Raw genomic sequence first — 26,016 nt, 5'->3', positions numbered from 1 at the left:
GAATCTAGTAATCTCAGAACAACAGCTTAGAAGTGATCACTGCTTGATATCAGAGGAAAGAACTCAACTGGAGCCCCTTTGCTGTCACTGTACACAGCTACTAAACTGGCAATTTAATGCTCTGTGGAAATCTAGTTTGCTGGACAAAATTAATTCTGTCCGAAAATTAATAGCTTGAAGTTACTTCAGGGTTTTCTGTTAGTGGCTTTAATGTCTCTTGCTGGTCTGTAGCTGAAGTTTTTTAGTTTCAAAGTTCTATTGTTTTCTCAAAAGGAAACTCAGTAGTAGACATGTTTGTGTGTGTGCCTGTGCACGCCTGTAGTGCAGTCAAAGTTTAATAAAATAGTATTCTGCAAACCAGGATGAAAATATTTTGTTGTTACATGCTGAAAGACAGGCCATTACCTGGTGGAGAACCTTATAAGTTTCTCCTGCACATCCATGTTTGTGATCAGCCCAAATTGCTGCACAGCTGTGTTGTGAGCTTGGGGATAGCCCAGGAGATCTCCACCGAGATCTCCACATTCCTGCAGAGGAATGTGCATGCATGGGGACTTTAATAAGTTTCAGTGTTAGTTGGAAGAAAAAAAAAAAGTATGTGTGCATAGAAACTTACTGCGTGTTGTAACATGTCATTACCTGTGTAGGAAGTTTCATAAATATCACTTACTGGAGTGTTTCAGGGGGAAGTTGCAAGGTTCTCCACAATGGAGTGACACTTTTGCTACATTTTAGCATACAATAACAAAATATTCTTGTCTTGTTAAGTATGCTGTGGATAATTAATACCTTATGCCATTCTTGCTTTTTTTATAATATTGTTGTCTTAAACTTGTGTTGCAATATGCCACTACTGTAATTATCAAAACAGAACAAGAAGGAAGGACTTTAGTGAGCTGTTCTGTTAGGAATAAACCTCACTACCTTCAAGGCAAGAGTTGCTCCTCTTTTTTACTTTTTCTTTTTTTTTTTTTTAATAAAATCAATATTCTTTTACTTCCCTGGCAAAATAATGCTATTTTACATCTATATTGAAATTGTATCACTGATGTTTCTTTTCAGCATCCTTGTCTTTTAAGGCAGATTGCTGCAAACATACAGTGCAAAGTAAGATTTAGCATTGACATGCATTTAAAAGCTATGGGTTGGTAGTTCAGGTGATTTGAGAATCTTGTAGCTGTTTAAAGTAGCAGGCAGTTGCTTAACTATTTGCAAACAAAACCACCTGTGCACCTAATATCTCTTTTCAGTGAGATAACAGCCACAGCAGAGATACTTGTGCTCCTGCATGAGTCACTGCTTTTGGGAATTCCACCCATGCACTTGCCTCTCTTTAGCAGCATTGAGAGTCCCACCTGTGGTTCTCTCTTCAGAGCAGCAGCATTTCAGTACTCAGCTGCTGCCTCTCTTCCTAGCTGTAAAAGGAGAAGTGTACTTTCCTTGCGTTTTCAGGAACAATGTGTAAGGGTCACCAAGAAGAGAGGAAGAATGTTGTACTGAGATCTGCAGTTTAGAAAGGATGTTGAAGGTTGGAGTGCAGAAATGAGGGATAAAAATTATTTTATTTCTTCTTTAGAGGTGCAGAAGATGCTGACTATAGTATGTTAAATAATTGTGGAGAAAAGACAATGCGTAGCAAAGGATTCCTTAGCAAAAAGCATACAGGGAGTAAGCTGTTGTGTTACGGCTAACTGATATAAACAGGAAGCAAAGCACTTTGACAGTGTCTAACAACACATACATTGTTGTTAGTGTTTGGGGGATGGATAACCAGCTGATGGTTTCTTTGTCTCTTGGATGTTTTCAGATGGAGGCTGGATTTGCTCTTATAAATAAATGCTAATCTTGGTCTTAATACAGGAATAACTGAGTGAAGTTTAATGCCCCATGACAAGTTTGGTTTAAGAAGATTGAAGGAATGGTGTAGCAAAGACTTTTTCCGAGGGAAGGAAAGAAATGATTTCTTCTCTGGGGTTCACAGTGAAAAACACAGTAATTGATGGGCTTCAGTGCAGCAAGCTGAACAGAAAGAAGAATGTTCCACTTGTCAGAACAGTGAAATACTGGGGGGAAAATGCCTGTGGAAGTTGCAGTAATAATTTAGATGTGGTTAACATTTTCCTTGAGAAAGTGGGATGAACTGGATGACCTCTAAAGTTTCTCGAGCCTTTTTTCTGAGAGCCTGTAGTGGGTGATGCAGCTGTCAATTTTATCTTCAACTTCCTGAATCTTATTCTGGTTATCTTTTACCCCTGCTCAGCCAAAGTCTCTGGACTTCATGTAATGCATCTGTATAATGCCCTTACACCCAGATAAATTATATTCTACATATGATTTCAAGAAAAAAAAGTTACAACCCACCATCTTATTTTTAGGTCCTCCAGGGAAAAGAGGTAAGCGGGGCAGAAGAGGAGAGACTGGTAAGTTTTCAATTTTGTAAGATCCATTGTTATTTGATGTCTGTATTTTTGAGAGGGTGTATACTCAGCATGCCTTCATTTTTAGTTTTATTACTTGTGTGCTCTGAAAGAGTTCTGAAACTTCTCTGGTAAAAATTCATGACCCTTGGCATATACCTGGTGGCCTTCCAGATAGTTTTCTAGTCTTGGAAGTCATTAATTTGTAGGCATACTTCATAATGCTTGACATGGTACCATTGGTAACACATTGGTAATTGTCAAACCATTTTGGTGTCTTCTCATACTTGTGCAAGTTAGAATAACTCCATATAAGTCAGTAGTTGAGTACTGTAAGTCAGTGTTGCATCAGGCCCCCTTGGTTTGAGGTGAACAATTTTATAAGGAAATAAAGAAGGAAATAAAATTCCTTATGTTAAGAATGTTTGTACTCATGGAAATAATGTGGTGAATAGACTACTCTGTACAAGAGAAATGGTTGTTTACTAGAAATGAGTAGCAATTAAGTTCTTACGGAAATAAGGAAAACATTTGTTGGTTCGTTACCCTGTACCAGGGAGGTTGCTGTTGAGAGTCCTGCTGTTGGTGTGGAGCTTGAAATTTCATTTGAGACTATGTTGTGAGATGCTGAGCACCTCTTCCTGGTGACATCCATGGGAATTGGAACTGTTGATTTCCTTGCAGGACTGAGTTTTTCATAAAGGTGAACTTTCTGGAGGCGATGAAGGAGAAAATGAACATTTCTATTCTCCTTGACTGTCTTGTCTAATCTGACAGTTAGGAAAATCTTCCAATCAACTTGATCTCTGTAAATCTTCTATAGCCTTTCTTATCTCTGTAAATCATCATTTATCTGGCTCTTAAAAACTATTTCCGTATTTTCCTGCATCACAAAACTGAAGCCAAGCCCTGCCAAAGGTTAATACAAATCACCTTGGTGTTTCCATTCAGTGTTGGCTTAGTATTTACTTCAGAGAAAAATGCTATGGTATAGAAGGAAATTCTATGGTTGAAGATTGTTTTACAAATAATCCTGGCAATTACTTTGCAGGGTTCTTGTTGATTCATTTTATGTCTCAAATAAACACATATTAAACTATTAATAAAGGAAATTGATCTCTCTCATTTAAAAACAGACCTGCACCTTAAAATGCTGTTTAAGAATGTTTACCAGGATAAAAAAATTACCTCAGTTACTGAACAATAAAATTGCATTGTTAAAACCAAAAGGCTGTCAATATTAAAAGCCATCTTGAAGTACAGCTGCTGCTGTTTTATACTCCTTTTGCACTTCACTTTATTCAGAAATTAGAGAGAGGCATAAAAGCTTAATGAAATGCCATTGATTTGGGAGCTGCAGCTGCTCAACTTAATAAGACTGAAATAGTAGATTTGATTTGTAGCCCTTTGATAATGTTTCCAAGAACCACTATACAAAAGTCTTTGAGTCTAAATAATTGAAAAAATGTGCAAATATCACTTCATGAAGTGTGACATTTTAATGGGGAGCATTTTATATGTGTGCCTTGAGAAAGGAAGGTGATGAAAAGAAAGTTCAGCACTGTCAGGTGGCCACTGAAACCTCCCCTCATAGGCAAAGTTGGAAGGCTGGAAGATGCTGGTACATGTATGTCTTGACAAGATGCCAAGGTTAAATGCCAAGGGTACTTTGTGCAATTTTGCAGCCAAGCTGTGACCACATGCCAACTGCGTGGCTAATTGAAACTGGTGATGTGGTTACATATGCTTTATGTGGAGTCTGACAAAATGAATTGTAGTACATGCTGGTATTTTTGGACTGGCATGAAATTGCATGGAAATGGATGGCAAATCAACTTGTGTAAGATTGCATGACTGTAACTGAAGAATTGGTAAGGTAAGCGCATGCATTTAGGTATTAGTCATATTTACAAGTTGCAAAGCACAACCAAAGCTAAAAAGCACTTGAATGGGAAAATGTGTTCAGTGTATTAGCAGTGTTGATCACTTACAATCCTGAGGCCTTGTGCTTGGCTTCATACATATGTATCTTTCTTTAATAACTTCATAAGCTTACATATTCTTTTTTTCTCTTTTTTTTTACCCTCTTTCCCTCTCCCCCACCCCACAGGACCTCCTGTAAGTACAGTGATACATTGCTTGTTCTTCTAGAATCAGGGAGAAATCTGTTAGATCCTGTTAAGTTATCACCGTGATAAAATGATCATGTATCATCAAGAGGGAATTTTGATATTTATACTTACACAGTGTAAACACTCACTGATTATCTTGGAGCTGAATAATTTAATCAGAAAGTTCCTTAAGAAAAAAGTCTCTGAAACAATAAAGCTTTATATTCAGCACTCCAGATAGCAGTCTGGATCACAATTCCCCGTAAGTATGTTATGTTCATTTTGCTTATGACTTGATAACAGATATTTTACTGCAATATAAAACTGTGTGAGTATGCTATTTTAAGTCCAGACTTGCTCACTCTGCCTTTTGCTGGGTAGTAACTTCCTCTGCAGTTATCACAAAGTCTTGGGGTACAGGCTCCTTGTTCTTCGGACGTGTTCAGGCTGTCCAGCTCATTGTAGTGTAATTGCTACTGAAGCCAGTAAGTGCCTGTGTAAAATGAATATTAAATAACACTATTCAGTCTAGTAAGTTGGTTGAATCTTGGGCTAGTCCTGTCTGTAAGAAAACAGTTTCTCTCTTCTGGGGTTTTATGGTTGTTTGGGTTTTTGATTGGGTTTTCTGTTTGGTTGGTTTTTGTTTGCTTTGTTGTATAGTTCCAGGGTGGGTCAAAAGTCTGACTTGAAGAACAAGACTAAAGACATATATCTCAAACATTCATATTTGTCATGCCATCCATGTGCATCATATGCTGTAAAAGTGACCATTAAGACAGTATTTCCTTTACATTGTTTGCAGGCTTATAACTATTTTTTTTCTTTGATAGATAATAGTATTTCCACAATATTTTCAAGACCATGTTATCTGTATATTCTATGCTACATGCATGTTTGAGAATAGTGAATTAATATGTTGAATTTCTGCTGTGACCTTACTGTAAACTGTAGATACTGAGCAGCGATAGAACTTACCCTTGAAAGATTTTGACTGTGTCCTCAGCAGTTCATAGTGGCAAATTCATTTAACAAGCCATCAAAAAGCCAGGCTTAATGCATAATGGCCCTGTTTATTTGAAAGAAACACTGGCTTCCCCAATTTCTTTTGCAGTTCTCTCCTGAAACACAAAGAGCAACCATAAATCATGATACAAGTGATTTTCCTGTGGCAATGCAACATGGCAAGAGTTCACTATGTGCCTCATTATGAATGTCTTCGACTTCAGCTCCCCACTGTTTTCGTATAGGTCATTTAAAAAAAAAAAAAAAATTAACACAAACTTGAAATATTTCCCAAACCTGAATAATTTTAAGAAGTATCTGACTTAAAATTCCAACTTTCATACTCGAAACTTAAAAGACTTCATCTTGCTGACAGTCAGTAAGGGTTTAAGTTGCTACAAGGCATTTAAAAACATAATTTCTGTTCCTAATTCACTTATTTTCATAGACACAGTCTGGCTAGGGGCAACTGTTATGAAATTAGTTATTGTTTTCACCTTGGAGACTGTGGTAATTGTTTTCATTTAAAATAGCAAATATCTGTATATCCCACATAGCACTGCATGGAATTAGTTGTATGTTATATTTTCAAAGGCTACTGCAGTGCTCTGTTTATTTTCCTTCTACATGACTACTGAGTGTAACATGTAATAACAGTCAAAGGCTGGGGCTTTCAATTTTTTTTTTTTTATGATCTGTTATAACATTCTCAAATTTCTTCTTTGGCACCTCCGTTCTAGTGGCAGCCTATGTATATAGTACTTTACTGCCTAAGCACTAAAACTTTTGTTCTTTTAACCACATATTGCCCTTCAGTCTACATGGATAATTCTCTTCATAACAAAAGAAATTTCAGTGGGCATCAGACGTAGCCAGTAGCCTTTTAATTAGAATTTATTTAAGTTAAAGCATATAATTTTAATTGTCAAAGCCTCATTTCTTCACCATGCGGTACCTATTTCATATTTATGGGTTTGTAAGATCATCACCTACTAAAAATTAATCAATATGCAAATTGTAATTTGCCAGTAATGTACTCTGCATGTTTGTTATGTCATATGTCATGATTGTGTTGTTAATGTGTGTCATACCATTTCATCTCATTCAACCAGGGTCTACCAGGGCGAAATGGCTATCCGGTAACTCATCATATATTTATGATAGTGTATATTACTCTAAAATTATGTTGTTGTATTTTGATTTTCCTTTATTACTGTCAAAAATACCTTTTTTTTTGTTTCTCAGATGTCTAGAAAACGTAGGACTTTCTTTAAAAACAAAACAAGCCTTTGAGAAGTTTTTGAAAAGAACCTGAGTATTTACAATGCATAAATGTAGTGCACTGATTGTTCGACATTGTACATATTTTGTGTTGAGTTTCTGCATTCTTGCATTAAAAAAATCGATTTTTTACTCTAATTTAAAAAAAAAATTTAGCAAGATACTGATTCTCAATTTCCCATGTTAGAAGGCTGTACAGTTGCCATATAGAACCTCTAAGTCCTTTCTTTTAATTCTGTCCTGTTTCTCTTGACTGCTTCATTTGATGCATTTTGAACAAAGTAAAATGCTATTACAGAGGTCCTAGCAGTTGGCTGCATTGTCTATCACAGAGTAATTTTCTGATAATGGATGTGATTTATTTTTCTGTCAGTTTCATTCATATCTTTAGGATTTATTGCCTGAAAAAAAAATATATGAAATAATGCATCATTCTAAAATCTGTTAATAATATAGTTCTTTCAAGCAGTCAGGAAGGCTGACTGCAGTGTCCCACTGAAGGGAAGAAGTGTGTGCCTACTGTCATGTGTGTATTAGAAACAAAGTGGATGCATTTCAGAGGCAATAGATACGCACAATATAGTGACTGTTGAAGTATGATAATGATCTTACTTAAAGCACTTGATAATATAGCGTGGAGGGCCCTCCCATATTGATTTGCTTACATATTTCAGACAAAAGATGGCTAATTTTTCAGTGAGTTTTAAAAATGTTTCTGTTGGTAAATATAAATTGCATACCTTGAACACCTGCAGGTAGAGGATGATTTCACAGAATCACAGAATCTCAGAATGGTTTGGGTTGGAAAGGACCTTTACAGATCATCTAGTCCAACCCCTTGCCATGGGCAGGGACATCTTTCCCTAGGTCAGGTTGCTCAAAGCCCCATCCAACCTGGCCTTGAACACCTCCAGGAATGGGGCATCCACAACGTCTCTGGGCAACCTGTTCCGGTGTCTCACCACCCTCATCATAAAAAAATTCTTCCTTATGTCTGATCTAAACCTATCCTCTTTTAGTTTGAAATCATTGCCCCTTGTCCTGTCACTACAGGCCTTGGTAAAAGAAAAATATCTCCACCTTTCTTATAAGCCCCCTTTTTATATTGAAAGGCCTCAATAAGGTCTCCCCAGAGCCTTCTCTTCTCCAGGCTGAACAACCCCAACTCTCCCAGACTGTCTCCTGTATCTCCTGTAGCAGAGGTGCTCCAGGCCCTGATCATTTTTGTGGCCCTCCTCTGGACACACTCTAACAGGTCCATGTCCTTGTTATACTGAGGCCCCAGAGCTGAAGACAGTACTCCAGGTGGGGTCTCACGAGAGCATCGCCTCCCTTGACCTGCTGGTAACGCTTCTTTTTATGCAGCCCATTTCAATGCTTTTCTGTGGGCATCTTCTGAGTTGCAGAGTTTTTTGAGAAGTGTTACCAATGAATCATCCAATGTCTATCTTTACTATTACAAGTAGTTGAAAGTCAGCTGGTGAGGAATCCATCATCAGTATCAAGAAACCTGCTTGGATATACTGAAACCATTATCAGCTTTCAGAGTGCACATTCCAGTTTCACTTAAGAGTGCTTAATCTGTGTACGTGAGTGCACAAGTGTGTGGAGTAGAAGATGGAGTGAAAAGCTTGGTAAAAAACCTTTTTTGGTCACCATCCAGCTGTGAGCTCTATATACAAAGATCGGGATTTAAAAGAAAACCCACAGTGACAACAAACCAGTCCTTACACTCTTAGGTCATGACTTCTGTGTAGATTAAATATCTTTGGTGTTCCTCATTCCAGTTAATGAGCTTAACACACAAGGTAAAGTTTATATTGTGCAAAACACAAAAGCCTCATACATTTAACTTCTTGGCCTAAACTGTAAGTTGAGAAAATGAGTGAATGTATTAGTGATGGGCTCACACATGTTTTGAAGTCTTCATGGGGACAGTTTGAAAATACAATTTTCTTTAGAGCCTGAAGGCCCAGTCCTTTGTCCTGGTCCAGAAGCTTTCTTGAAAAGATTTGTCATGGGATCTGAAGACAATAAAGGCTCTGGGAAGCCATGTTATTGAAATTGCTGGATCTAATAATGGCATTGTTATGGGCAAACTTTAGTCTGAATGCATTTCTGTGCATGCACAGGAAAATATGTGCCTTCAGTAGTGCTTAGCACTGATTGAACACTTCTACCTGCTTGAAAATGACTGGGAATAGAATTTGGCTTTGGTTCTTGAAAGTTGTTGCTTGGCTGGCTGTTTCGATCTTTTCAGTTACAGCCATATCCTCTTGCTTTGAAAGGGAAATATGTAACAGCAAGTGCATTGCACTTTAAAAGTACTTATGCAGTCCTGTAGAGCTTTATGAAAAGGCTATTAGTGTTTAAAGTTATTTCTCTAGAGTCCTATTTAACTCATGTAGAAACATTATTGCTTTAATTTTTATTGGCTTTTATAGGATATTCTGTGAGGATAGTGAGGTATATCTGCCACATATAACGTAAAAAGCTCTCTGCTCAATAGGCCAAATCATAACATTGCAATCTTACAAAAGCTAGTGGCTGTTTTCTCCAAGAGTTAAGTTTTTGTTGTCTGTATTCATTATAATTTTAAAGGTGCCTTAAGAAATAATAATACCAGTAAAAGTTCCCAGGAAGATATGGTATCAAAAGTCAAGAAAATAAGCTGGACTCACTGCTCATGAGTACTGAAGTTATTAAAGTTTTATAAGACCATGATTAATTGGTTATTATGTAAGGCACCATGAATACTATAAAAAGTGTACACTGGTACAGCTCCTTTTTTTCCTCACAGACAGTGACCAAATTCAGAGTTGTAACTCTTTCAACTTGAGTTTAAAATTGAAATAGGCTATCACATCTTCTTAAATAAAAGAGAACAAAAGTGCACAAACATTAGAGAATGAGAACACAAGCATTTGTTGCAGGGGTTTTGTATGACAATGTCACTTCAGAAATAATACTAGAACTTGGAAAAAATAAAACCCAAGAGAAAAACAACCACTAAAAAAACTTCAGCAGCTTGTGAATGCAATGAAAAGGCCAAATACACAAACCATATAGTGCTCTGCAGGGGAAGAATAATCTTATAAGATGGTTGAATGGGTAGAAGTTATTTACTATTTTCCATTGAAAATCTGAAGCAGACTAAGACAATTTTTCCCACCTCTTTTCTAAGTTGGGGTACAGATCAAGCTCAGTATCCAAGAAAATCATCCTGGAAGTTGTTACATACATGATGGTGAAGTTGCACTATCTTTAGAATAAAGTGTCAGAATATGAAGATGCCCATATAGCATTACTCTTAAAAGAGAGGATGGGGGAAGTTTCTCCTGCATCTTTCCATGATGTCAGTCTGCAGAGCACCTGATGCATTTACAAGACTTTTAGGAGCTGTGGAGGGTTATGGCTGCTCCAGGTGACCATGTGCCTTGTGTTAAATCCCATTTCTCCTAACATCCTTGTTTCATCAAGAAATGTAGACAGATTCCTCTCTTGCAGAAAAGGATGTGTCTAAATTGGAGATTGTTCTCCTGTAACTGCAAAATATCATCACTTGCTCAAACCTGAAATGTAGATCTTTGAAATTTCACCTGTCATTTAATTTAAAATTTTCCTAGCTCTCAAGAGACTTATTTACTTCTGAATGGTGAAGATAAACTGGCAAAGCTTAGGACTACAGATAGAGAATTTCAATTATTCTTTTGCCTGTTATAATTCCTTCTGTCTTAGAAAATGTCTTTATCACACTTACGATTTTTGCACACGTAAAAATGTGTCCCAATATATCATAAGACAAGTTTGTTATCCCAATCTGTAAAGAATTTCAGGTTTCTGTTAGAAGGCTCTGATTCCCTCTCACCTCTCTTTCTGTTCCTGTATTACTAAAGGCAAAGAGAATTCCAGGTAGAACAGAGAAGGGCTGTGAGGGGTTTGAGTTTGAAGAAATAGCCTGCTGTGGAAGAACATGAAAACTATTGTTGTGAGAAACTGGAAAAAGGCATTTTATGGAATCATAGAATCATTTAGGTTGGAAAAGACCTTTAAGATTATAGAGTCCAACCATAACTATCCTCGCTATCAGATCATATATTCTCTTCCTGCAGTCTTCTGCTTCCTTACTTTCCAAATTGATCCTATGGACACCAGCCACCTCTAATATGTGGCCATGGCATATGTCTAAAGCAGGTCCAGCCAGTGACCTGAATTAAGCAGCTGTTTTGAAACATAATGGTGTATGATCACATAATCACAATGTCATAATGCATACACACATAGCGCAAATCAAGGCTGCAAAGACAACTTTAGTTCTGGTGTAATCTAACTTGTAAGATTCCACAACGTAAATGGTGTTCTTACAAGGCCTTGTTGTTAGTTTGCTTGGGGTTTTTCTTCTTGTTGGGAGAAAGGGAAGGAGCGAAGTGGTGGAGCAGCATAACATAAGCCTGAGAAGGCAGATATGCCATTGTATGGTGCTGTAGAGATCCATTATTGTCCTGCTGTTTTGCTTTGTCTTTGGTGGTGCTTCATATTTCATTTTCTGCTGGGTCTCCAGTTAGAGGCTGGGTCTGTAGGCAAATGTGTAGTAAGTAGCAGTGTTTGTGTATGTATGTAAAATTAATCCCATCCAAATGCAAGTTTTTCAATCTCGGATATTATGGCAGCTCAGCTGCTGTAAAATTAACATAACTGGAATAATCAAAAGAGAAGAAATGAGAAAAGATTGAGAGTTTTCATCTGTGACTAAGCACAGCCTATGGCAATACTGAGCATTTCTGCAACAGCTGTGGTATTTCCAGTAGCTGGTCAGATCTTCTCTTTTTCACAGTTGTAGTAAAATATAAATGTCTAAGCTCAAGGAGTGGCTGTGTCAGTTCCTGACCTTACCCTGAGGATTTGGCTTGGTGATCCTATAGATGTTTCCCACTCTACAACATTTCTTTTTCTCAACAGGTGTCTTCACAGACCACCTTTTATTTTTGGCATTTGACCAAAGTAACATCTTAAGTGTATACCTGCAAAACCTTCGCAGTAAATTTCAGGTTTTGTAGTGAAGTATTGATAACTATTTCAGGTTTGGGTTTTTTTTTTTTTTCTTTTTTTAATACACAGAAAATTCAAAACATCTGGAATCTCAAAAGCTTCTTTGTACTGTGATTTTAATGTGTGTTTTCTCAGTTCTATATACTTTATCCTTATTTTTAGTCCTGGCAGAGGTGATTGGCTTGGGAGATGTGAGGTTTTCAGTTGATGCATCTGCCTCAAACTACTTGCTTGTTCTCAGGAAGAAGGGAGAATCCTCTGCTTTCTTCAAAGAGATACAGTTGTTCAGCTTTCCATCATAAAAGTTTACTGGGTTTACAGATTTCTTTATTCGTAACCGTGTACTCCTTGCCCATTGTTCCAAAAAGTTACCAACTGATAGCAATGCTTTAGATTCAGCAGAAAATGAGTGACTACTCAGAATGAGTATAAATTAAGTCCTTAGACCTTCTTTTCTTATTTCACATAACTACTTTCCATTAATACGTTCACCACAACAAATTTGAACTCACGTAGTCTTGTCATGGTTCACCAAAAATCTGCATACAAGCCATTTGTCAGTGAGTCTTCCAAGAACCTACTTCAGCTCATGTGGAGTGTAATACAAATCTGTCATGGCCAGTCGCTAGACTTCTTTGTGTGCTGTATGCAAGTACTACAGTTCTGTCACAGAAGCTTATAATGAGAGCTGGACTTCTCTATTGTCATCAGGCCAGCAACTGCAGGAGTAGGAGTTGGGGAGATGTGGCATTCAGTTCCACTCACACACATAAAGTTAAGCCAGCTTTCTACAGCTGTAGACAAAGGATGGTTTCAGTCTTTCCCATGGATACATCTATCCAGTCCAGTGCTCAATGGTAGCTGTAGCTACTGGAATAGATCATTCTAAGTGATGGATACCAGTATGACCTTTTTCAAACCATACCTGTGTTATATGATGTGAACCTGGAAAAAAAGTCAACCAGAGGTGGGTCACTTGCTTAAGTATGAATTTTGCCTTGATATCAAACCATAGATATGGCCCTAATTGTAGTTTTGAACTTCACTATCAAAAATTGCATTCTGGCAGTTAATATTCTGATAGGTAAGAGATAAAATCCACTTTGTAAAAAAGTGAGTTACACATTTCTTGCTTGCAGGTGTTGCCATCCTGTAGTGTTGGATAAAGGGCCTATAGTGGCAAGTTGGGTCAAATTGTTTGTTCCTAGAAAACTTCAGTGGCACCTCAAAAATCTTCCTAACAGTCATTACACAGTGTATCAGAATTTCTCAATAATATGATACCAGAATCCTCAACAGTTACGATGTTCCCCAATACATGCTTCAGTTTAAATAGGTGCAACACACACTTGGTGCTAAGCAGGTTAACTGTGTAGTAATTCTGTGCCATAAGAACCCAAGGAAGGCTGTAAGAATGTGGTAATTTTTTTAGAAAAGTACTGTAGCTGAGGACATACTAATAATACTCAGCAAATGAACTTCCAGTTTTTCTTACAAATTGTGGGAGAGTCTCTAAATTTACATGGCTCTCTGAGTAATAACAGTGGCCTTTGTAATTATGTCAGTCACAGTAATATAATGTTTTTTATGACCTTGGGATTTATAAATAATATGTAATACAATTAATCAGTTTAATTTCTTTGTATGCCAATTTTTTTACAGTGATTGAAGGTAATCATAAAAGTTGACTCAAACAGATAAGTTTGAGACCTCTTAAGCTTACACTTGCTATTAATTTTGCAGAACATGTTTGTTAGCTTCTTATAAGCCAGTTGCCATTTTGAATGAACCATGGGCTGGTTCCTTTTATCTGTTAAATTCGTGTAATGCTGAGTGCATAAATAAGAGAAGGCAGTGTTTATTTCTGCAACTCCCTGGAGGATACTCAGAATGCCCCAAGCTATTCCGTATCTGTGACTGTGATAGTGAAGTAACAACCGCCTCATCTGCAAAAGCCAGTAATATAAAAAGATATTTCTACCCTTTTCTTCACTTGCAATTATAAAAAGAAATTGCTATGGATAAGGTAAAGTTGAAACATCACATGGTGACTTAAGAAAATTACTTGTGCTGCAATAAATGCCTGCCTACATAGTGTGTTCTGGTTTAAACTCATTCAACTTTTAAAATTATTTTGGTTCATTTTCTACATAGCATTACAAATAAGGATGTAGAGGAGTAGTTGAATACTAAAATATCATTATAATAGATAGCCTCAATGTATACAGACAATTATTATTACCATATGCTGGATCTATTCCAAGACCCTCTTTAAACTTGCAATTTCCATCTGGGATGCAGGGACAGAGAACTCCTGTATTGCAAAATCCACCATCTCTGCATGGCACTTTCTAGATCTCAGTGTGTAGTGAGAACTGAGCACATAATGCTAGGATACTGTGGGCTACTGTGAATCAGTGTAGTTTAGATTCACAGCTGACATCAGTTCAAAATTATACAACCCCGTATATCTATCAGATAAATACAGAATCATAGCTGATGGCAGATAGATAGGATAGGTGTCATTTAAAAATTAAATGTCTTTTTTCAGTATTTTCCTCTGCAGCTTTAAAACTTACACTCTTTCATAATAAAGCATGTATAGGTAGAGAAAAGAATTAAGCTGGTTTGTCATTTATTTGACAGTATACATAAATTTCTGGTCTCTCTAGGCTACTCCACTGAGTTCAACTTGGCAGCTAAGCAGGTGGCATGAAGAAGGCTGAAGTTCTGATTTTCACATTTATGTTTTGGCAGGCATAATTAATGCTTGAACTGTACCTAAGATCATTTATACTTGCCTTTTGTTGGGCATGCCACTTGAAATTTCTCAGTCATTTCCTCACAATGCACGATGCAACTTTCCGGTGTAACAGAAATAGCTTTATTTATGAAACAAACTGCCTTGGAGCAAAATTTTGTATTCCAAAGGAGTTGTAATTCTAAGCCTTATTTCTCAGTTTGTGTTTGACCATTGCACATGGATGTAGAGTTAACCAGTGATAGTTAAAAATGCTTCTTACAATTTGCCTGAACTGTCACTTTCTCACAAGAAGTTTTCAGATTTAAAGAAAATGTTAAATCACTTACAGTAGAAATCCTGCATTTAATTACTTTTTATATCTGTCACAAATGGGAAGGGAAATCCCAAATCATCCTATAAGAATTCTTAAGTCATCAATTCCTTCACCTTGAAGGAGGGTTGCAAACATGATGTGTCATTTTCTTTCACACTGGATTTTTCATTTGGACTTACAATATAGCTGAAAGATATGTAAAACTTTACTATCCATACAGCTCCCAGATGAATATTCTGATGTGGGAGTTTAAGTGCATTGTTAATCCTAGCTGAGGTCAAAGGGCATAAAATTTCATTGAAGAAATTGTTCTTAAATCACTAGACTAGGTGGTTGGATTCTGTGATTTCAGAAAGTGCAGGGTAGAAGTGTTTTCTTTAAGGCTGTTTGCATGCCCAGTTACCCTGCAGTCAGTGTTCAGTTCCCATTTGTGAGAGAGGTGATACGAGAAGGAGAACATCTGGAGCAGGCGGGTACCTGAACTGGTGGTTCTTATAAAGCTGAATGAGGAACTTTTTCCCTACTGGGAGTCAAAAAGTTCTTTCATATGCCTGTAGTGGGCCCCACACTGCTTAGCATCATCTGGTAATTATACCAGAAATGATTTGGCTAGTGTTCATCAATCTAATAAGGTTCTCAGCTCTATGTTTTGGGGTTTCTTCTTTAATGACAGAAGTTAGTAGGTAGAACAAAGCCTTGAAGCACTTTAGCTTCATTCCTGGGGATCTTTGGGATGGGCACATTTAATGTGCATCTTGCATCAGAAGGAAAATACTAGTGTGTACTGCCCTTGTTTTCTTTTTCTTAGCTACATGTGTGCATATCAAAATCAAGACTAGTTAAAGTAGTTTCTGAAAGCAAACATACTTGTCTGGTAGGAAAGATTTATACAAGCAGTGTGGAATGTCAATTGGAAGTTTTTTCCGTGACTGTGTGGGATACAGATCATAAATCACCCTCACAAAATGGTTCTTTTCTTCCCCCCCCCCCCCCCCCCCCCCCCCCCGCCTTTGGCTTAAGGTAAAGCAATTAACATTTATTATTTTTGCTAATATTGAGATCTGCACAGTACTGATAATCTAACAGAGGACCATTGAGTTAAGAATTCTTTTTGGATTGATTTGTACACGTTCACAGTAGCTATTCTGAGTATAAATGAGAGGAATTTAACCCTTTGCTGCTTTGCCTCACAAAAGGAACATGATGAAAAACAATCATGCACATGAGCACTCATCAGTTGAAAAGAATATTAAGTTTTTAATGTAGAAATTAATTTCTTGTTGCTACATGATATTCTTACCAAAATAAACTGCTGATTGCTTCTGCTTGGAAGGCTAGAATTCTTACCAAGTGAGGTAAAACCAGGAAAAATTTGGAAATTGTTAAAAGTCACACTATTCTTTCTGTAAGTTCCCCATTTTACCAGATCAATTGCAACTAAGATAAGCAAAGGTAAGGGTAGATTATTCTAGTTTTGTTCATGCTGAACAGCATTTAGTTAGAGAAGCAATCCCCCAAAAAAGTACTACTTACTATGAGAGGGCAAAGTGGAATTGGGACCTATGCGGAGAAAAAATTAGGAGACAAATGGTGGGTGCTAAGGAAGTTCCTTATTTCTCAGTGTAAAGATTTTTGTGAAACAGAAGTTGTATCACTATGCTGGACTTTAAGGCTTACATTCAAATTAATATTTAAGTTCAGTAATATTAGACATTTATACTTAGTTTTTGGCTTCCAGCGGTTTGAATGATCTTAGTTTGCCGCTTGCAGTTAGTTTCACAGGGTGATGTTAACAATGGTACAGTTTTCCATAGGTGAGACTGAAGGTTGAAAGAAAGTGCTCTCAAAGCACCAAGAGTAACATACAGCAGTTCAGTATTTGCATTCCTAGTCATTGTGAAAGTGCAAGTGTAGGTTCCTTTTTTTTGATAGGAATACTCCCGAGTGAGGCCTGTGGTTTTCATTCAGGTAGTCTGACTGATTAGCCAGTCTCTGAAGAGAAAATTACCTCAACATTTCCACTTCCAGCTGTGTAGATCAATTATCCTATTTTTTTTCAATCCACTCTGCATATGAGAGGAGATCTCTCATTTTGGGTCTCTGCCCTTAGGGTATGTAAAGTGTAATCTGGTATTGCCATCACATACAAATTGGTTCTCCCTAGATGGGAATGCAAAGAAACACATTCTTGTGCTTCATGCTGTCACCAGCTTCTGCAAAAATCCTTTTATAATCTTGAAAACCTGTTATGTCAGAAGAAAGTCAGGAAAATGTTTTATTTGGATGTATTCATGTGTGGATCCACAAAACTTAAAAGAATAGTCTAGAGATTCTGAGATTGAATGAAGTAATAAGATTGGTAAATCCTTTAGGATTTTAAAAGCTGTTTCACTGAACTATATTGTGTCTTTGGATTCATCTGTTCAGCTCTGGTGAACTTCAATTTAACTTGCATAATTTGAAATCAGACAACAGGTGAGAGGAGTGTATGATTTGCTGGAGTGCGGCTCAGAAAGGCACAGGTATGAGATATTTGGATTTGCAAGTTTTCTTGGCTGGGGGGGGGGGGGGGGGCGGGGTAGCCCATGTTCTATACTGTAGTCAGTCTGATTTCAGTAACTTTTGTTTCCTTGGTTAAATGTTTTTTTGGTTGAGTTTGCTTGTTTCTGTTTGTGCAGCAGTTGTCAAGGAAGAAGGAAAGACTTCTTTCTGACTGTGCAATGAGATGCTGGCTCTACTTGGAGTTAAAAGAGGATTTCAGAATCAAAGTAGAAAAATCTTGGAATTTGTTTCTAGATAGGCAGGCTTCAAAAAATAGATGTGAGTATGGAGGAAATGTAGTAGCTTTTCCTAAATAGCTTGAGGGGGAAAATAGGCACCAACTCAATAGGATGGTTTTGTAGAGATGAGCTGTTCTCCAATGTAAAAAAAAATAAATTCTGCTTCTTTTCACATAAATTTCAAAAATTTATAAATGGAATTTGCCATAAAGGAATTGTCAGGAGAAGTAGTTTGGAAGTTGGGCCTGTATACATCCTTTCACCTACAAAAAAAGAACGAACTGCAGAAGTAGTTTGAAGCAGCATTGCTGCTGAGGCTCTGAATTAAAATGACAAGATTGTTTCTGCATCATCTCAGTAACCACTGTCAAGCCAGTTATGAGCAAATCAGAATTCGCTTAAGACACTCCCATCTAGCTGGTGAAAATATGACTCCAGGCTTTTCTCTTCATGGCTGCTTTACTGTATTGACTCATTCCTGACTGAGTTTCTTTTCTTCCTCTTCTGTCTTTTGCTCCATCTCCTTACCCAGCAATATGGTTTCCAGGTCCCTCAAATCTTTTGGCAGCCAATATGGTGTTGAATCTACACTCTTTCTCGCATAACACTTTTGGGTTTTTTTAATGTAAGGCTCAGCATTTCCCCCCTCTTTTAACCCCTTTGATGTTTGCTCTTGAGTGAAATATTGAAAAGGAGAAAGTTCTTCAGTTTTCCCAATAATCTCTTATAAAAATACCGGCACCAGTAGAAAGGTTATCCTATCTCAAGCATTATCTCCTATCCAGACACTGTTCACTGTCATCTTCCAGGCATAAGTTACACCTGAGCTTACAAAATAAAGAACACGCAACTTCTCTAACTTCTCTTCCTCATCCTCTGCACTCCTGTGAGTGGGTCAACCTTCTGCTTTCAACTTTGTCACGAACTTCAAAATGTTACACTTCGGGTTTAAATTACAGTGTCCAGTGTTCTTCTTGAAAGGCCATTAGGACTGAGGTCGGTGAGGCAGGACATTAAGGCAATAAAACAGGTAGCGTTCAGCTCCCCAGTTAATATCACTAGTAAAAGCACAGACTTGCAAATAAAGATGCTGTATGCCTGTCTGAGCACTTCATTTGATTTATAATCTTTGTTATTACATGCTTAATGATTTTTTTTTCATAGTTACAGTAATAGATGTCCCTTCTGGAAGCCAAATTTTGGTACTGATCATAGCAAGACTTATCTGAAAATTTTTCTTCAAGGACTAGAAATAATCCATTATTAAAATACAAACTCTTTCATTGTTACATCCCTCTTTTCATGTTAAATTGGGGAAATAGAACAGGTGATGCATCATTAAAAACTTTATGAGGAAACATTTCAGGAAGAAAGAATGAAAAAGGTAGTGAATTCCTGAATTCTGCTTTATTTCCTGGAATGATATAATACTTAAAAGTGTGCTTCATATAATTTTTCCATAATAATTTATCCTTTTTGAGACTTTACTGGTTCCAAGTTATTTTGGAGGGAACAGAGCTGTATGCAGCACCATCAACTTTTAACAAATTATTTAGGTTATAGTGTGTTTAAGACAGTAGTATTGTCTTTAAACTAGTTGCATGTATATTTGTGCCTTTTAAATCTGGTAGGTACATGACAGAGGTATCTCAATGGGCTTTCATGTGCAGAATTTTATATTCCGGTATTTGAGCACATATGGCAGCACATAGCTGAAAGCACCTGCTTTGGAGTTTAACTTTTAATGCAGTGCATCTGCACAAGTTTTTTTTCTTATGTTGTAATCCAGATGGAAATACTGCATTTATGGACTAGGACTAGGTATGAACATTAGCATTTTGGTTATCCTGAAAGTCTTCAGACAAAGCTTTCTACCACAGTCAGAAGAGATTGGGGTTTTTACCTGTTTATTTATAAACACTTCAGTACCTTGGCTTTTAGTTTTGTTCTCTTTTAAACCCTTTGTAACTGTGCTCTTCTCTTTTATGGAGATGTATCCACTCTGATCTCCTTTGCTGTAAAGGGAAGTATCTCTATGGCAGCTGTATTTATTTCTTAATTCCCTGGGAGCCCTATTCAAAATATGTGTCTCTATAGGCAGATATAAGGAGCGTGATGGTCAGATTCTTCTATCCTAATGGAGCAAAAATCAATTTATGTACCTGCTCCTGAGTTTTGCTAATCTTCCAAAGCTGATGGTTCCACTGAGAGAAGGTCAAAAATTGGCTTCTCAAGGTTAGTTCTCTATGATACTGTGTTTACCAAAAGTCTGTATTTTTATTTTTCCTTAATGGACCTCATTCCCCCTGAAGAAAGATTTGTAGAAACCAAAAAAGAGATTCACTGAAAGAAGTGAAATGGATTTTTCATTTTATTCTGTAAAGCCATCAAAACGCAGGTAACAAGGAAGGTTGTTCTTTAGTAGGGCTTCAGTGAGCAAATGGATTCACTTCTATGGTGGTGTGAGGAGACAGATTCTTCAGAATTATTCCAGGAGAACAAAAATCTAATTCATCAAAGTCGTCATGCCACAGCTGTTACAACAATCTATCTCCCGCTGAATGCTAGCCAGCTAATTTTTGAGAAGTGACATTTTTCACAGTTTATTGTTTTCTCATCAACATGGCACCAACCACATCAAATATATTCACACAGTGATGTTGGCGTTGATGAATTATCCATGTGCTTTCTATTTATGGATACAGGAGTTTCAATTTCTTCAGAAGAAACAAGAACTTTTAGGTAGAATGTAGGACATTTCTCTGGTCTGTGTGTATGTTCCCCATGTTCAAGTACTTGTTAAGTTATGCTGGAATTCAGTAGCATAATGAAGTATTTTTATGGAAACACATAGTTCTGCAACCCTTCACAAGACTGTTTTTATGGATGGGTGAAACATATGGGGGTAAGCACTTTAAGATCACAATTTCAATACAGTTCATTTTTTAACAGCAAGCAGTTACAATGTGCTGTTCCACTCACTGTACCATATATGATTTGCCAAGACAAGGCAGGTTCATTTTACAATTTCTTTTTTTTTTTTTTCCTCCTGAAGAAGTATCTGAGTATCAGTTAGGTATTTCATATTTGGAATTTTAGTCTACAGTAAACAATGTTAGTCAGTGGTAAATAATCTGTTTAAAATCAACCAAAACAAAGCAGAGTCTGCATGACTCCATTCTTTACTATAACTTGAACTATGTTGCTCTTACTCTTCCTGGGGTCAACAGTAGTTTCCCTTTGCAGTAATTTGTCATAATGTCTACAACATTTGTACAGTCATATGTATGACTGTACAAATGTTGCAGATGCTGGTGATAGGTGTAGGCTACAAGGAGAAAAACAGTGTCTGCCCAGAAATAATCTTCTTGCTAACCTGATGTATGAAGACAACAAAGGTGCTTCAGTTTGGGGTTCACAATCATACTTGGCCTCTTTTTACTATGTATGTGATGTGCGCGATGTTGGCCATGATATACTGAAGAACGTTTGCCTACAGTCTTTCAGAAGAGTTCGTTTCGACTTAGATCTGCCCAGTTCTTTCTCATGGTTTTTTACATATATATTTCAGCAGAAAGAACAGTCATAGTGCTCAGATACTCAAAAATGCATCTGCACCACAAGAAACTCCCTGTCAGGTTTCTTGCATAAACTATAAAACTAAAAAGTATCTTGGCAATTATTTTTCAGCTGTGAAATATGCTTCTGAAAATCTGTGACTATAATTTTTCTTGTGTAGAACTCTTTGAACTACCTTATTGTTACCATATGCGGCGCTTTTTTTGTAGTTTAGCCACACTGAATAGCCAAACACTGAACAATTCTTCTTTCTCCAAATTGCTTACTTCTAGACATAAAGTCCATCTTTTAATTGCAGAGGAGCCATTAGAGTATTCAGACTGCATGTAGGACTCCTGGCTAGAAGTCTTGTATTCTAGAATGGTGTTGCTCCAAGGAAAAGTTTTAGAGACTGTACCTGGAATTTCTGGTTTATTTTGGAATCTTCAAAACTGTTCCTCATCTTCCATCTTGTTCTGTTATTGATGATTCCCATCATCTAATTTAGGCTACTATGGACACTAGAGCCACTTCATGAAATTCATACCTTCAGGTTGCATGTCCTTTTGTTTCTTGAAATTCAAAGAAACTAAAAAGTGTGAAAAAATACAAACCTTTTCTGTAATAAGAACAGCAAAATATGTGTAAGATTCCTGCCAGTTCAGCTTGGCAGCATTGGCTTATGGCTTTAAATGTGCATGCTGCATATTTCTCTGTACTGAAGACACTACACTTGCCAGGTGGCTTAAAATATAAATTGGAATAAATTCTGATAACCTTTGTGCTCATGAACTGAAGTCTCAATACTGAGAGCCTAGTCTAGGCATGGTGTATTTTTCTGGCTGATGGAGGTGTAGTCTGGAGCCTTAATCATAGTGCTGCTATTTATTCTCCAGGTTTTATCAGGATTTTGCTTCAGAGTCTCTTCTATGCCTCCAGGGTATCCTTTGAGATCCTTGTTGACTTGATAAAGGCAATTTTGTATGAGTTTTTGATGAGAGAGTTAATACATGGCTTGTAACCAAATGAGAGATTCCTGGAATTACAGGTTGAGGCTATTAAGGGCTTAAGAACGCACTTTTTTCTTTCTTGTCTGTCTGTCTGTCTGTCTGTCCTAGACTGAATGTAGTTTTTCCATTGAAATAAAAACAGTGTATTGTGAGGGGTTGTAGTTCAAATCTTGAATGATTAATTTTGCATCAGTGTTTTGAACGACTCTAAGAGAAGCAAAATGTTTCTAAAGGCTGAATGAGATAGTCTATAGCAGTTCAAATGGCATCCATCCATAGCTGGCCAAGAAGATCAAGCCACCTAACAGTGCTGTGATTTTTATTGTTTTTTTAAAAAAAACACTTAATTTAAAACTCTAAATCCCTACCTTGGTATACATTTATACTTCTGCAGTCTCCAGGTGATGATCCATCTAGCTGAGTTTTATGTCTCAGGTAGTAGCTAATATGAACTGCTTGAGGCAAGAACTCAGGAAATTTTGAAATGAACTTTGAAAGACCCTTTTAGTGCTTCGTTTGTCTTTGTCAGTAATTTTGCTTTTTGTGGTAAAGGGGTTTTAGACAGCAGGCTCAGCTCATCTTTCTTGTACTCTTGTAGTTCATTCTTCTCACAGTGAAGTTTTCTCCAGCCCAAATGATACGGATTATTTGTTGGTTTGTGGGTTGGTTTTTTTTTCAGTAATGTCCTGATTGCTGTCCAGAGAGGCTTGTTGCAGGTTGATTTAATGCACTTTTTTACTCCCAGGCTTTGAGCAAATGACTTCTGTACGTGGGCTGTTCGCTCATATTGCTCATAACAGCCATCACTTCTAGTCATTGAAAAAGAACCAATAATGTTTCATCAGTAGGAGAAATCTAGCTAGCTGATGAGCTTATTGGTCTCATTGCCCATGTAAGCTCTAAAACAAAATTTCACTAAAAAGAAATCTCATCAGACTTGCTAGGAATTATATATCCTTGTTAGAAATACTGTATTACATCTCATTAAAGTCAGCCTTGATAAACCTCTAATTAACCAAAGGAGAGAAAAAGAAAGACGTGGAGATCTATCATTTAATACCATGATGAGGAAACCTGACAGTTGTGGGTTTTTTAACTTCTATCAATATTGAACTAAAATAGGTGATTTGAAAAGGCAATGTGTCATCTTTCACTTTACCTGAACTTAGTGGGGATGATCTGCAAACCTGCTGTTTGAGACAGATATTTATTTTTATTTTCCTCCACAGAGGTATTTTTAAACTCAGTCTGACATAGTAACTGGCATGCATCTCATGCTGCTGCTGTAAAGCTAAATTCCTGCTTTCTTCTGAATATCCTGTTGTGTATATATTGACATAAGAGATTTTCAGGCAGCTGCAAGTAACAATTTAACAATAGACCTTACCATAGATTGTTTAGAAATGTGGAATAATTAGTCACATAATTTTATCAGGATAAGAGTTTCTGAATTCTGAAATACTGCTATAATATACTAATTTAGACTATAGTAAAACTTCCAAATGTGTGATCTAAAGGATTTTTTAAAAATTACCGGGGGATACCTTAAAATGTGTTGGCTTGGTTTTTTTTTTGACAACCGAGTGCCAAAGCGCACTCTTACTAAAATCAGTGTAAAAACTCACTTTTAATTCAGTGAACTACAAACTGAGCTCAGAAAATACTTGTATGCTGGCCAGCTTCAGCTATGGCATTGTTATGTCTCACTAGCTTTATTTGTTGGACCAACACTGCCCATCAGAAATGTTGAAATAACCTTGGCCACTTATTTGTGCCATGAAATTTCAGTAGATTGAAACACAGTCTAGCATGGGGTAACTGGGGCTCAGTTCAGTTTTCTGTATTCATGTCTGTCTCAGATACAGATCTTTCTGTATTAATTTTGTGTATGCAGAGCATTTCAGACACCTGTGGTCTGCACTGAGAGAGAGAATTTTTTCCAAAATACTTGATCTCACACCAAATAATCAGGAAAGACAGCGAGTCATCAAAGTTTGAGAAACTTGTATACATTTGGAGATGATAACTGGTGTGTTTATAATTTATTTATACAGAAAACTAGAATTGGAGTAATTTGCAGTGTCAGAATTTTTCCTCATTCTTTCCACAAAGAATGCATTTGCAACAAATGCATTTCTCTGCACATTTCCAATGAATATAAACCTATCAAAGTTATGCAGTTAAAATATGCCAATCCACTTTATTTAAAAAACAAAACAAAAAAACCTTCCTTTAGATAGAGGGTGATCTGCAATTTATAAAGAAGAAATTATGTCTGTTTTCTGTTTATTATGTATCCCCTGGTTCACAACTTAATCTTCTGATGAGCATTCCTTAAATGAAAAGGATTGCTGAAGGAGGAGTGGAAAAGTTATGAGTAAGAAGATAATCCATATCTTCCTCCTCTTCTTCCCTTGGAAGATTCTTTTATCACATAGTAGATTTCAACATGTGGTATCTGTTCTTATCTTCACTTTTCACTTAGAATTTTCTGAAGAAATGAACATTGCATTAAAGCTGCCTAAAGTAGTAAGACTAGCTATCTTTTTGATAGGAACACTCTTAAGATTTGTGATGCATTTGCTTACATTTTCAATTTCTAACAATAACCCCTAAAATCCTTAAAATATTCACCTCCAGAGTAACCCATATGTAAAAAGATACTGCTTAAATGGAAAACAACCTGTTTTGTGTAGTGTTCAAAATCTGACTAAAAATATCTTTCTTTGAGAAACATTATGCTTATAGTATTCTTGAGGAGTGGAAGCTACTTTTCACAAAACCAGACTGAAATGGCAGTCATATTCCTCTTCCTCCCATGTGTCATCTCTTTTCATATTAGGGTTATTAGATGTGTATTATTTAGCACTACCTACCTATCTAAGTAAATAGTTGTGTATTATTTGAAAAAAAATCTACTGTACAGACAACTTTGCTTTTGAAGATCTTGGAAAGAATTGTACATAATACCGTAAGTAAATATCTAGTAGTAGCATACATTTAACAATGGTGGTGGAAACTTAGAAAGGAAATGCATAGTCCGTAAGAAACATTTTCAATACCATCTGTAGTATCTACACTAAGTGAACAAATAGTGTGCATATCTGTACATAAACCTACTCATCCACTTCTCTTTCATGATGCATTGTCTTGTCTAGTTTTCTAAAATATTTTACGGGGTTTGTGTTACAGAAGACCATGTATTTGGTACTGGTTGTAAAAAAATTACTTGCTAATCTGTATTAGCAGTTATTTAGAGAACGAAGCAGAAAGTAGTTTGAACTGGTGCTCAGCTCTGGAGAAAATCAAGTTTAAGTCAAAGACTGACTATAGTTTGAAGTCTTTCTTTCAGAATGAATGAAAATGTCTTTGAGTGTTCCGTGAGACTTCCAGTGCAATCATGTAGTGAATGTCAATAAACATTTTCATATGTAGGATTTTCCTCAATGCATCCTGAAGTAGCCTTAGGTATTATTTCAGCTCATCTTTCTCACCCAGCCTGTATCAGTTGTGGAAATTCTGATTGCTTCCATTTTTGAAAAGTGTTTCCTCTCTCTTTCCAACACTAGAAAGAAGTAATTGAGCAAAGAAAGACATTACCATGCTTTGCTGTCAAAGATTTTGTATTTTTATAATGAAAGAATACTATTCATTTTCACAGTAATGACCTCTTATCTTCAGAGAGATTTTTTTTCTCCTGTAGGGCAGTATGTCTCAAGCAAATTTCTCTT

At 36.7% G+C, this 26,016-nt stretch overlaps 1 protein-coding gene across 1 annotated transcript in view; it reads left to right on the top strand.

Moving 5' to 3' along the window:
• Positions 1–26,016, top strand: part of COL25A1 (collagen type XXV alpha 1 chain) — a 322,715-nt gene that overhangs the window by 160,700 nt on the left and 135,999 nt on the right. Inside the window, exons 3-4 of the mRNA XM_074866905.1 lie at positions 2,376–2,420; positions 4,528–4,535. Coding sequence (XP_074723006.1) covers positions 2,376–2,420; positions 4,528–4,535 — 53 coding nt within the window. The remainder of the gene's footprint in view (positions 1–2,375; positions 2,421–4,527; positions 4,536–26,016) is intronic.

The sequence above is a fragment of the Strix uralensis genome, chromosome 4 (assembly GCF_047716275.1).
Source record: "Strix uralensis isolate ZFMK-TIS-50842 chromosome 4, bStrUra1, whole genome shotgun sequence".
In the NCBI taxonomy this organism is placed as follows: domain Eukaryota; kingdom Metazoa; phylum Chordata; class Aves; order Strigiformes; family Strigidae; genus Strix; species Strix uralensis.
Note: the sequence above shows the minus strand (reverse complement) of the source record. Positions and strands in the feature narration are given on the sequence as shown.